Source organism: Sesamum indicum, unplaced genomic scaffold (genome assembly GCF_000512975.1).
Source record: "Sesamum indicum cultivar Zhongzhi No. 13 unplaced genomic scaffold, S_indicum_v1.0 scaffold00437, whole genome shotgun sequence".
Lineage (NCBI taxonomy): Eukaryota > Viridiplantae > Streptophyta > Magnoliopsida > Lamiales > Pedaliaceae > Sesamum > Sesamum indicum.
In genome coordinates this window covers 1-14205 of record NW_011628324.1, presented here as the reverse complement: position 1 = coordinate 14205, position 14205 = coordinate 1, and the positions used below count along the sequence as shown (strand labels likewise).

General features: G+C 34.0%; 2 protein-coding genes across 5 annotated transcripts; one reads left to right on the top strand and one right to left on the bottom strand.

Annotated features, from left to right (window-relative positions):
* Positions 1-1046: 1046 nt before the first annotated feature.
* On the top strand, positions 1047-1859 carry LOC105180238 (phosphoglycerate mutase-like protein AT74). Its single transcript, XM_011103908.2, has one exon. The coding sequence runs from the start codon at positions 1047-1049 to the stop codon at positions 1857-1859; it is 813 nt and encodes a 270-aa protein (XP_011102210.1).
* Positions 1860-6674: 4815 nt separating this feature from the next.
* On the bottom strand, positions 6675-12258 carry LOC105180237 (zinc finger CCCH domain-containing protein 25-like; the record flags this gene model as incomplete). Of its 4 annotated transcripts, XM_020691618.1 has the most annotated exon segments (7): positions 6675-6913; positions 9225-9412; positions 9514-9623; positions 9713-9902; positions 10298-10362; positions 10893-11045; positions 11976-12258. In XM_020691618.1, coding segments are annotated over 4 exon segments (710 nt in total), but the record flags the coding sequence as incomplete, so codon positions are not given.
* Positions 12259-14205: the final 1947 nt, after the last annotated feature.

The following is a 14205-nucleotide window of genomic DNA, read 5'->3' as shown; positions in this document are numbered from 1 at the left end:
TCCAAATTTCTCACTTTTTTTGATAGATTTGGAATAATTTGATAGGCACGGTTGCCACATCGATGTGTCATGTCATACAAAAGAGCCATATCCTCCAGCTTCCAATTAATAAAAACTTGACGAATGAATTTATATAGTCTAAACTAACATAAAAAATGAAGAAGAAACCAAAATTTTCACGATAAAAAGGGAAAAAATTCAGAAACCTCCTGTGATAATAGAAATATTCAAAAAAATCTCTAATGAATTTAACTGTAAAATTGCTTCCATATATATGTACATTTCAAATTCAACTTTCAAAGAAGATCGTCTTTAACGCTCCTTCTTGAATTGGTCAAAAGTCTTGTTGTTTTACTACTCACTTCTCCAGCTTGTTTCATTGAGCAAATACATGCAAACTATCACTTTCCTCCAAAATTCAGTTGGAATGGTATGAAGTGGCCCCTCTTCCCCGACTTACATTCTTCTCATAGTCGTATTATGAATAAGTTCAAAGTCATGAATTTAAATTTTACTGGATATATGAATTTTTCATTTCACTTGACATGATTTTACTGTAATTTTAACTAAAAATGATATAAAACCCACTTTTTCCATTTGCTTTCGCAATTCAAATATCTGGTGAATAACAATTTATCCTCTTATGATATTGGAAAGGATCAAATTACCCCCTATTAAAATTAAAAAATAGCAATTTACCTCCCTGAGTTGTTGTATTGTAAAAAATACGAGGAGGTAAATTGCTATGTTTTTTTTTTTTTTTATAAAAGATAATTTGCTCATTTATAATATTATATGAGGTTATTTGCATTTTTCCCTCTTAATATCTTCTACAGACTCAGTGAATTTGTGAGTATTATATGAGAGGTGGGTTTTCAAGAAAGACTGAAAAATTCCAAGTCTTAATGCTCCGTAAAACAAGTTCTTTTTGTACATACTTCAACCTACCCCATACATATGAAAAATGACAACTATAAATACACAGACAACACAGACTCCCAACTCCAACAACAATCTTAAACTCATTCCTCAAACCAATTGCAAGAATGACAAACACTGGAAACCTGTCCTGTAAGAAATCCTTCTCCAACAACAAACAAAAGCAAAACTATCTGCCGAAGCGGATAATACTGGTGCGGCATGGGGAAACCCAAGTGAATGAGGATGAGACTGTTCTTGAATACGTGCCCAATTACAAGATCAAGTTGAGCAAAAAGGGTCGCCATCAGGCTCACAAAACAGGCTCCAAAATCAGGGAAATTGTTTCTCATGAAAACAGCGACTGGAAGGTCTTCTTTTATGTTTCTCCGTCGAGCAGAACCAGGGAAACAATGGAAGAGATCATGGGCGGAGGAGAAACGTTCCCCAAAGAGAAAGTTGTGGGAGTGCGAGAAGAATGCAGGCTGAGGGAACAACATTTTGGGAATTTCCAGGAAATGGAGACGAGGAAGAAGATCAAGAGAATGAGGAACGGGTACGGGAAATTCTTCTACCGTGTCCCTGATGGCGAATCCAGTGCTGATGTTCACGACAGGGTATCAGCTTTTCTTGAAGGGCTGTGGAGGGACATGGAAACCAACAGATTCGGCAATGGCCCGTCGAACGAGCTGAACCTGATAGTGGTTTCCCATGGGCTCACGATTCTTCTCTTCCTCATGAAATGCTTCAATTGGAGTATTGATCAGTTTGAGGGTCTGACCAATCCAGGAAACTGCGAGTACAGAGTGATAGAGGTAGGATGCAACGGGGAATACAGCCTGTCTGTTCATCACCAAGATGAGGAGCTGAGGGAATGGGGATTGTCTCAAGAAATGATTGAGGAGCAGAAGCTTAGAGCTTATGGCCCCGGATTTCTTTGAATCACAAAGTCTGAGTAATTAATGTCCAGAATCCAGCAACTTGTGATGACAGCGTTGAAGATTCCGGTCATGACAAAAAATGAAAAATCTTATACACCACCCACTTCCTTAATTACAAGGAGACTCTGGTCTGATAGGTTTTACTTCGGATTGAATAACTGTTTTTGGTTGCGCTTCTGTTCTTTCAATTCTCAATTCGCACATTTGGTCCCGTAAGTGAATTTTTTTTCCAATTTCAATCCCAGTTGGGGATTTCCATTAAACTTGACAGCTGCTGTCGATTGCCGTTAGGTCGTTTCTCACGTGATTTGCACGTGAGAAATTTCACTTCACCTTACGCTGAATTAGAAGGAAAAGACCCAAAATTTACAGCAGTCAAATCCCTAATTTTTTTCCCCTTTTCACCGGCGCTTCTTCTCCGTTCGTTCACCGGCGCTTCTTCTTGGTGAGCAAAGTGTCGGCCATTGTTGAAGGCAAGGTTTTGATGAGCGTGGGTTATTGACATGGCTCTACGCGACCCCTCAGAAAACGAAAACCCCCCTCCCGATTACGGTATGTAATTTGAACTGAAGCTTTTGGGTTTTCCTGCAGTTTGTTTATGAGAGTTGGGATATAGCGGGAATAGGATTAAAAAGACAGAAAATGATGAATATTTTCTATTTTATAGCATCAAAGAAATGCAAATGGCCAAGCATTATTTGCCATTGAGTCGGCAATTTTTCTTCTTTTCATCTGGATACAGCGATTTAATTTTGGTCTGCCTTTGGGATTTATGAACTGATTTGTTGATATTATTGCATCTAATGGAGGTTTTAGGAAGCTTCAAATATAGTTACCGTAATTGTTGCTCGATACAATCGGAACACATTTTGTTAAGAATTTATGCAATTGCCGAAAGTGGAAACATTGACCTGGTGTTTTTCCATCTCCACCATCCGTCAGTATGCTGTTTGCTGATAAATGTAAAGCAACTAGATAGAGTTATTTGTTCTTCTGAGGTTTGTTTTCCATCAAAGTCAATTACTGTAACAAATTATAATCAACTTTGAAATAACAAATAACTAGATAAAGCAATTTTGATTTTAAGGAGGCCAGGCAAGAACACTACGGTAAAGATGAAGAGACAACAATGGATCATTACATGTAACCATTGTAAGGAAACTGGACATAACAAAAAATATTGTAAGAAGAAGGATCAACCACTTCCAACTGAACCAGTAGTGAGTATTCGTTTCTGCAATTTTCAGTTTCTTATTTTCAGTTTATTTTTAGTTTATTGAATGTTGCTATGTATATTTGTAGGTTTCAGGAGATCAGTCAACCGTTCAAGGTTTTCAAGGTCCACCTCTGACTCAGGATTCTGAAAATGAACCTGTAAGTGCAATCTAAGTTGGTTATTTGACAAATTTTTGATAGATGTTATTTTCTACTTTGACAATTTATATCTTTCATAAATATATGATATGAACTTGTTCCGCTTTTCATGAATATATAGGTTTATCATGATAACCCCATGCATGAAAGCTCTCAACTTCCAGTACTTAATGAGAATTCCCAATCATCACACAAATTAACAGTAAGTGATTTAGCAATTAGTGTGCTTATTGCTTTAATGTTAATTTTTCAGATATTACTGTACTAATACTTGTTGTTTTGCAGGCTAGAAAAAGGAGTGGTTCATCAATGCAATTCAAGCAAAAAAGCAAGAGGACATCAACTTCAGGAGTCAATATAAGAGATCCTGTTCCTTTTAGTACAAACCATCCAGTTGTTCCTCCTCGACCACAAACTAGATCGAGCTTCAAAGGTTTGGTTCCTACCTTGGAGAAAGATGGCAAGAAATACGTTAGCATGAGCAACTTGGCTTCACTTGTAGATCCAAAGAGCAAGAAAAAGTGAACATTACATGCAGCAGTATGACATTTTGGTGTTTTTTTGGTTTTGTGTTGGATCAAAACAATGATACTTTGTATTGATTTTTGTCTTGTTATGTGGTGGAGCATTATGACATTTTGGTGGTATTATGTATGGGGTTAATGACAAGTTCATAATATTTTGTGGCATTTTGTATGGGGTTAATGACAATTTGACAAGTTAATGATAAAAACAGGGCATTTCTTGCATCTCTGTGTTCTATAGTTTTCTTTGTCTTTGGTTGATTGCTGTATTTTTGCAGTATTTTACAGGCCGTTTTTACAATATTTTTTCACTTGATTGCTCAGGTTTTTGGTTGAAGATGGAATATTAACCATAACATAATATTACGTACAAAATTACATATTGCCGATTACAAAACAACATAATGATAGAGTAAAAAATACAAATTACATATCCTAAAATAGCAACCTAATATTGCCGAATACATGAAAAATTGGAGAAATATACTCCAAAGAAAATTAACAAAGACTCAACCAAAGCAATATTTAAATAACACCATAAGCCAAGATACAACCAAAAAATAAACTAAAACAGTTTGTCTTCGTTGCATCTGTGCAATTTTGTCCTCCATTCTATTCAGTTTTCGAAGCAATCCGGGTATTATAACCTTTGCCCTTGCACACATCGGCGGATCTTCCCAACGAAAAAAACCACATCCGCTTCTTTTTTTCGTACACCCAAAAAACCTCCTACCTGGGTTGTCGTCGGTCCATGAAGTTTTCAAAATCGCAAGCCTTCCACAATGACAAAAATTTTCTCTACTAGCAGCCATATTTTGTGAGATTTTTTTCTACTAAATGCAAGGAGAAATGAAGAATTGAGAGTTAAATAGAAGGAAGAGGGGTATAGTGTAATTTCCCACAAAATTGTCGATTTTCCCTCCAATTCTCCATGTTTTCCCTCCATTTACAACAGCACCTAACGGCAATCTGCAGCAGCTGTCAAGTTTAACGGAAATCCCCAACTGGGATTGAAATTGGAAAAAAAATCCACTTACGGGACCAAATGTGCGAATTGCACTTAGTATGGGACTGAAATTGAAATCGGGTCCACTTGTGGGACCAAAAATGTAATTTACCCCTTCTTTACTTATATGGTCTCCGTCTGTTTTATTACCAATTTGTTGTTCACCCAGTGATGTGGGAATCAAAATCGTTAGCTACGAATAAAATATCAGAATTAAATTATCAGTTTAAAATATCCATAAATACATATTATAGCTTATATATAAAAAAAACAAAATTTAAATAACCCACCTTCTTCAGTTTTTCAAAAAATAAATAAACATTATATTATTAAAAACGACTATTTATTTAATTTACTGTAATCTCTTATCTCATTTCGAAATTATGCACTTCAAAAAATTTGGAGTTTTGGACTGTTCTTGATTATATATTATGATTATTTTTATATGATAGAAATACAATAGTTATTCTTTTGTAGCTTTCATCTCTCTTTAATATTATTAAAAAGCACTCTTGGTGTTTTTAATTTTATGGTCCATCAATATTTTTTTTAATATTTTATTATTTTTTCCTCTTCTCAACTTCTCATTTTCTCTCTTCTCAACGTTCACATTCCTTTTTCTTCTCTCATTTATTTCAATATTTTCTCATAATTTTTTTAATTTTTTAATATTTTATTATCTAATTAACATATTATTGAATAATAATTATTTTTTAAAAAAGAAAAAAATTAATCATATACACACATTTAAGCGTTCCTTATATACTAATAAACGTTAGGTTAGAGGTTTTAATCTGTAAGTAAAATTTTAATAAATTCTTTGACCAAAAGGTCAAAAACTATAGTGGGGAGGTATTTGCCAAAAATTAAAAGACTTAGTGGGTGGATGCCAAATACCAAAACCTTAGGGAAGTGGATGCAAATAAAGCCATGTTCTACGATATCCCGCTGCATTCAATCACAAGTTTAGCTGCAATTCCATCAAATCAAGCTTAATTTATACTAATATAAAAACAAAAACAAGTTCTCACTCACAACTGCTGATTTGCGACACCGCTATGCTGATCTTTTTGGTGTACCAATGATGCCCTTAAGTTAATTTTTTTTAAATAATAATATGTTGATTTATATATTTTATATTATTTATAATATAAACAATCAATATACGAAAGCCACGCATAATAATATAAAGCCAAGTCAACGTTCGCATCCAAGAAACCAATATATATAAAATATATACAATATTACACATATAGATATATATATAAATCCAATTAGCTATACTTACCTTATATCCCAAAATGCTTCGATTTCACGAAGGATTGCTCAACCCCCTACTTTGCAGACATTTTCATGCCAATGCTCAGAGTCCTTGTTTCCGAGCAAGAGCAGCAATTATTTTATTCAAGTTTGATATTTCCTGATCTCTTTTACTTAGTTCTCCCTTCAATCTCTCAATCTCTTGCAAATGTGTCTCACACTGATGCATGCAGTGACTGGAGTCCTCAAGTTGTCCTGATGTCTGGTCTGTTCTCAACTTTAGATAGAAAAAGTTAAAGTACATAAAGAACAGAACGGGTAAAGGTACTCTGCTCCACCTTGGTGAAAGAAGAGTACTGTGGTTAATAGAATTATGATGTATTGTTACATCACATATACTAGAAAATCTACCCTACCCCTTATGATGCATGCTAAAGGATAAATACATGAGAGCATTACAAAGCGAAATGTACATACCTTTTCTAAGTCACCCTCGAGATTCTCAAACGCTTCAATTGCTTCTTGCTTATTTTTGAATATTGCAAAGGCCGAATATGTATCTCTAACTTTTTTATTCGCCTGCAGAGATAATTTATCAAATGGCAAACAATGACGTTCGAGAGTTTCACTGTCCACCAGACTGGATGTCCATCGTGATCCTTTGCATTTGATCCAGCTCCTTCATGAGAACTTTCTCGTGCAGTTTCATTGCCCTTTGCACGAGAATATTTTGAATCTCTGTCATTACTTTTATGACCTTGCCGAGAAGCAGGTTCAGATATATGATTAGACCGACCAGTCCTTCCATCCCTTACTGAATCCTCAAACTTGTCCTGCACCCACCTTGGACGTCTGTCTTCCTCGGCTCCCCAGCCCGTATTAGCAGCTCTCTGAATTAAGGATAAAAGAGCTTTCAGAAGATAATTGCACACAGATAACTACTTCAGACCCAAATTTCAGAGCATTAAGTGGAAAATAAAATGAGATACTAATCTGTTGCAGAGTTACACAGGCATAATACAACAGAGAAAAGAACAGTCTAAGCGGCGGTAAGTAAAAATCAGCTCATGGATTAATATGTTGTTTAAATAAAGATGAATGTTACTGAATTTAAACAAATACTTGAAACATTAACAGATTATATTTTGCATACTGATACCAAGGGATCAACTGCTACCCAATAGCTTCAGCTAAATTACAAACGGAGCATTGCATTAGAAGACTCATGCATCCCAAATTAAAACATTTGGAAAACTATAGATCCAATGTTTTCACAAATAGATGAAGCTAGAACTAGAAGGGTTGCTGCTCAACAGCTCCATAGCTTCAGCATGTGTTAGTCAGCATCACACCATAATACTAGTCATTTCTATTATTCAAAATAAATATTACAACTAGTATAACAATTAGTTATCAGTAATTATAAGACATAAACATGAATCTGGCTAATATTCTAGCATCTTTTTACCATTTTTCATGATGTATGTATAAATGGATCGCCCAATTAAGACAACAGGAAATAAATTAAAAACCAAAAGAACAGACATTTAATCAGCTATGTAATAATTGGGGGCAAGAGATATGTGAGATATGCTTATGGCATGATAATGGGTTATGGGTTAAGCCATACACCATTGGTCAGAGATTGGTAAATTCAGATTTTTGTAACCCATCAATTGTTATCTACTATTGGGAAGAGGAAACTTGGAATGTCATTGAACTTCATTTGATTCTGCCTCTCAATTTGGTGAACAAAATTGTACAGATTTTATGCAAGAACAGTAGATGTCCGAGTGGTTATTCAAATCATCCAATCCAATAACATATGTCCATGGAACTCCTAACATCTTCTTACACAGTTTCGCTTAATGTTCAGGGGAGCTCAATTCAGGATGAGTCATATTTACCAAGTAGGAAATAAAGCAGCAAACAGCTTGGCAAAAGGAAGCAATTGACACACAGATTTTGACAGTGCGGAAAGGCATGGAGATTATACGAGCAGCTTCACGACTCATTTACCCGGTATTTTAGGCTGAAATAATTTAAGATAGTAGTAGTACTCCTCATTTTGGGAGTGACTAATTATTTCTTGAGTAAGGGAATAGTACTCCTTATCTAGCTTTGTCTTAAAACGTTCATGTACCTTGGTTTGACTTAACAAACACGTAGGGGCTAACCCCCTGCCCAGTGACTGGCCTTCTTTTGCCAAAAAAACCATTGTCAAGGAAAGGCAAGCACAAGAATTGATTGGTTTCTGGCGGAGGTGGTAATATGGTCTACGGTAATGCTTTCTCATTGCTAATATCAATGACTCATAATGAGAAGATTGAGAGATCTCACACTGAAAACTTCACAGAGGGAACAGAGACATTACGAAGAGTAGTGGAAGGGATATGGAAAGAGAATTCCTAAGGCAATGACTACAAAAGTTTGATGCTTGTGAGACTTGACCCAGAACTCTCATCAATGACCAGTCCAGAGCTCCTTTTCTTCTTTTCTGGTTGTTTCTGTTTCCTACCCAATTGTCAGAGAAAACAAATTTTGTGAAAGGAGCAAAAATAAACAAGTTACAAATATGTATTTTCTTTTCCTGTTTAAGGCTATTTAAAAGAAATACAAAGAGAACCAAACATAACTTCAGAAACAAGCAGATTACCCAGTAGGATCTAAAAGATCACAAAAATACTCCTGAATGTTGTGATAAGGTAGACAAAGCTTTTAAGCCATTCCATCTACATTAAGGAATTCATCTTCCTACTTGACTATATTTACAGCAAACAGCCAACTAACAATTTTAGATAGTCTCTGCTACTCTAGAATCAAACGTCTATACTCAGTTCTTTATCATAATGCACAATTCATCATGTCTCAGAGGAAAAACAATATCAAATAAATAAATATCGAAGAGCAAGTTGTTTATGACAGGCTAATTTTGGCCTAGACCTTAACAACTGCAGACTAATAGCAACACAGCATCACCAACAACCAAATAAAAAAATGAATGCTGTTGGCAAGAATTTCCTAGACATTTTTAACACAGAAGTACGACCATAATCCAATAGTAGATGAAGCACTGCAAACACATAACTGTTCAAGGAAAAGAACAATCATTAGAAAAGTAAAAATGAATACGAGCTATTGCTCAGTGTGTTCATGCATCCAATAAAAAGAAATATAATATCATGAGATTTCAAAACTAACTTGCTCATCATGAGAAAATTTGCAGCTGTCTCCACGATTACATTCTCCTCTTTGAAAAGCACGGCAGACACCTCTTTCCTCCCTCTTCCGCTGCTTAGTTTCCTCATCCTCCTCCTCTAGTTTTTTGTATTTGTTTACATGATCCACCCTAACTATTCGGCCCAGAATCTGAGCACCATTTAAATTGTCTGTACAATCACCCAAATAACAGCAGTAAGAGACAGGAAACATTTTACTTTGGTTGCACTTTCGAAGAATAAATAAAAGTGTTACTGGCAAAGAAACCAACCTACAGCTAGATTTGTACTTCTTTGATCCTCATAAGCAAGAAAAGCAAACCCTTTGGATTTTCCTGTAGCTTTGTCTCTGACTAAATTAACATCAACGATCTCACCATACCTACATGTAAAAAGAAGATCATCAGAACAAATCAAACAACACATTTGGCCAATTACTATATAAAGACAAATTAAGAAGTCAAAACATACTGAGCAAAAACGGCAAGGAGATCGCCTTCCGTCAGGTCAAATGGGATGCCACCAACATAAACATAAGCCGAGTCTTTATATTTAGCATGCCATGATGCCTCTTCGGATATTCCTAGATTTGCTTCTTTTTTGTTGATATTCTGAATGCGCTTTACCAATGTCAAGGGATTCATGGAAATAATTTTTTTCCCTGAATTTAATATATAAAGAAAAGCAATGAGAACAAATGTAAAATCAACTTAATATTCGAGTAAAACTCATTTTCAGAATATCAAATACTCAAACCAAAACCTTTTCCCATGACCTGAAGATAGAAGTTCAGCCACTCAACAATCATATAGGTAGGATTAAATTAATTTTAGAACATTCTTTTTCAGATCCACACGCAATTCCACGCACAAAGAATTAACACAAATCTACAGTAAAAATATAAGCAAGATTGATGGTGCATGTTATAAGAAAACTACCTACCTTTGACAATTATAATCATAAACACTTTCATATTAAGGAGAACTGTTAAGAATCAAAAAATGGCTCTAAATAAGTGCAAATTGGTAATGCCATACAAAAAGTAAGTGGAGGTACCTGCTTACGTGTGGCCAACATAAATACATAATTGATTTCTTTTTCGTTACATTTGCCTTTATTTCCTTCAAAGATGAAGAGAACTAGTAAAATACATTTTTTTTAGCATATATGTCGATATTAAAAAAAGTAAAAATGATTCATGCTTTATCTTAGAAAACTTAAACTCCACTTCACTGAACCATAAACAGCCTATGGTTAAACATCAAAACCAAACTATGCAGAAAATATGCAATTAAGTTTGCTAATAAACTGAGAAATAGAAACTCGGGATTAAATATGCCACACTACATGCATAAGGTAAATGCCAATCCAAATGACCACTTGGGCTTAAGGTATGCACAAGGTAAAACCCGTTGTTCCTTCACTAAGAACAACTCCTTATTTATGTCTGTGATACAGAGATATTAATTTCTTGAGCACTAACTTGATGCCAAAAGGCTACAAGATCTTCTCTTCTTTCACTTTGAGTTCTACAAATATTAATTGATACCCCTCCTGTATCCAGAGCATATCTTATATACTATGTGAAATTGTGAACTTTTAATTTTTTGTTTTATTTGGATACTCAAAAAATGTAGATTCATATATCCACCTCATGTCCATGCATCCATATGTAGTGAGTATCCTATACTGCTCAAGGTCATCTAGAAGTATCCACACCAAATCCATAAATGAAGGGCATTGAGGAGTGTCTATACAACTGTTACAGAGGCAGCAACGCCACAACTGTTACAAAGGGAGCAGCCTGCATTATGAAGAAACACTCCCTCTGTTAAGACATTTTTAAAGGTCTGAGTCATGCTTCATGGATGATGGAAAGCCTCAACATAGTAGCTAAACATTTGAGGGTTCATAGAAGACTCGATCAGGAATAAAGATTCTTGCTTCCAATCATAATTGTGAAAGATATTGTTACTTAATGCATGCAAAGTTTTACGTTGGCCAGCTAAAGGGATTCTTCAGTTATGAGGGATGATTCTCTTTTGAAATGATTAACTACACTGGAGTTTTCATGATTCGGCATCTTCGGAATTATGAAAGTGCAAAAAGTTCGCAACTTTTGGATGCATCAGTAGCTGTTGCTTCTGCTATGAGCATAAATTAAAACATGAGACTTCGAGAATGAGGAAGATATGTAATACTAATGTCCATAAATCGTTCAGACTTTTGTAATCATGGAATATACCATAAATCACGTGCTTAAAAGAGCCCATACCATACTCATAAGAAACAACAGAGGCAGCAATGCTGCCTTTATACAACTGATTACAGAAGCACAATCCTTCTCTTTTTTTCTAGTAGTTATAGAGGCAACTTTACTGCCTCTGTTTAAAAAAAAAAGAAAAGGAAAACAGAGGCAGCAACCTGCCTCCTTTTTAAGGGCAAATGAGGAAAAGAAGAGGCATAAACTTGGCCTTTCTTTTAACAACAAATACATGAATTTAACAACAAAGTAGCAGAAAATAAACTGCGATTTTACACCCTAACTCACTTCACCAACAATTCCCCAATTACGAATAGCCATGAAAATCTTCAATCTCAAACCACAATAAGAGAATCTTATAGTTATAATCACTTGCACAACCTTCACAAGCCCCAATCAAAATGCCAATATGCATATTTAAAAAGAGAAACCAATGGGGTGAGTGTTGTGAGAAGAATGAGGAAAAAGCACCTGAAAAATATGCTGGGTGGCGGCTGCCGACGACAGATGAGCTTGTAGTGGCTACGAAGAAGCTCTGAGAACCGCCGATCCGACGACGGAGCTCGGAGGCGCGCCGGCAATGTGTCCAAGAAAGAGATTTAGGGTTTGGTGCTGCTTCAGAGAGATTCCTGGGCTTTGTTTTGTTTTAATTTTTCAATGTCTTTGATCGACAGAGAGACTCCCTGTTGTTGTCGGCCTTTAGGCCGAATCGGCAGACTCCCCTGCCTTCTATTCCCTCGCCGTTTATTTAGGACAATTCGCATTTTGTTTCAAAAAACCTTAAAATCTATTTAATCAAATTAGTCAATAATAAATAGTGTTAATTATATTTTATAACTATGATAATTTTTACATTTTAAAATTTTAATTTTTTTTTCTGTCAACTTACCATCTCAACTTTATAAAATTTTGTAATTTGTCATTTATAACTATTTTTCTACCAATTTTTTTGTCGAAAAAAAAATCACATACAATACACATATGACATTTAAGAGTTATGCGATGATATTTTTATATATGCACAACCTGTTATGCTTTTTCGCCAAAAAAATCAATAAAAAAACAATCATATATGGTAAAGTGCGAATTTCGTAAAAATTGAGATGGTAAGTTGACTCAAAAAAAAGTTTAGATGTCAAAATATAAAAATGGGTATAGTTCGAATGGCAAAATATTATTTACTCTAATAAGTAAAATACACTTATCATATAATTGATCACTTTATCTCTACTGAATATCAATTGAGTATCAAAGTGATATTAATTCAAAGTGCATTTTAAATTTGTATAAATAGATAATCGAAAAATAAATAAAAATTATCAAATTGATATTAATACTGAAATTCAGGCTACCAACAATGTAACTTGTAATTATACAGGTACCAAAGTGATATTAATAATAAAATCTAGATACCAAAATTATAAAAATAATACTTTGTACTCTTTAATTGTGCATACATTGGCAGGACGTATCTATCTTATCATCCAATCTTATTTAATATTTTTGGTAAGTAAATAAAGGAAATTAATACAGGAAATGAGATAAAGAAATTGAAAGGAGCAAAAAAAAATAAAGGGGTAAATGTTGAATAGCAGTGAAAAACTTATAACTCTCTAAACCTCGTCTTCAACTGCTTTGTCTTAATTAACTACGGCTGCACAAAAATTATTTAATTGATATTTTTTAGGCGATGTCAAATCATTAGTTATAGCTAAAGACGCATCAAATATTAATTAATCATCATCAAATTAAGATTTCACATTAATTTTATTTGCACGTGAATACGTGATAGAGAGTACTAGTCATTTATAATATAGAAAATAATTTATTTATTTTTTTTGGTAGTGTATATTTTAAGTAAAGGTTTAGTGTATATTGTTTACTCATTTATTAAAAGATTCGGCAGTAAATTGGAAAGTTCGTGAAGCTTATTTAAGATTCTGCGACAACAGCGGAAGGCATTGAATTCTATGTGCATCCCATCGGAAACTTTTTTATCGAATTAAGTTTGTTCGAATCAAATTAATTATCAAAAATTGTATCACAATAATACGAAGAACTTTTCTACACCAATAGACTACGGCAAATATTCATTAATTATGATAAAATTTAAATTTTCGCACTATGAAGTAATAACATATTTTTTAGGGTTCAGAAATCTCGGATTCTCTTTTGTTTTGTTTTTTTTTTTTTTCATTAAAAATTTGAATTTCAGCAAACAACAGTAGACAAAAGTGCTTTCAGAACAAGACATTATTGTATTTTCCACTCCAATGATATACAAAATTATTTATCAAAATTGAGCATCTATTGCACATAACCCTAACAAGTGGGCTACAATAGTTCTGTCTCGTGGTCCAATTTTTTATTTCAAAATTTATTATAATTTTTATTTTATTTTATACGTATTACATATATTTATACATGTTATGTGCATAAAATATTCTTTTAAAAAAATTAAATGATGCAATCTATGTACAAACAATATTTATACACTTAAATAAAACGAAAACATAGTGACTTTATAATAATGATTTAAAAAAATAACTTTAAACTCGACTCACGCCAACGCTCAAATTTGAAAAAATACAATTTAGTCCTTTATGTTATGGCAATTTTAGTCTTTTTTGACCAATTTAGTCGAAAAATTTTATATCATCAGCCATATCAACACTTAAAATAAGACTTTCCGAGAATTTAA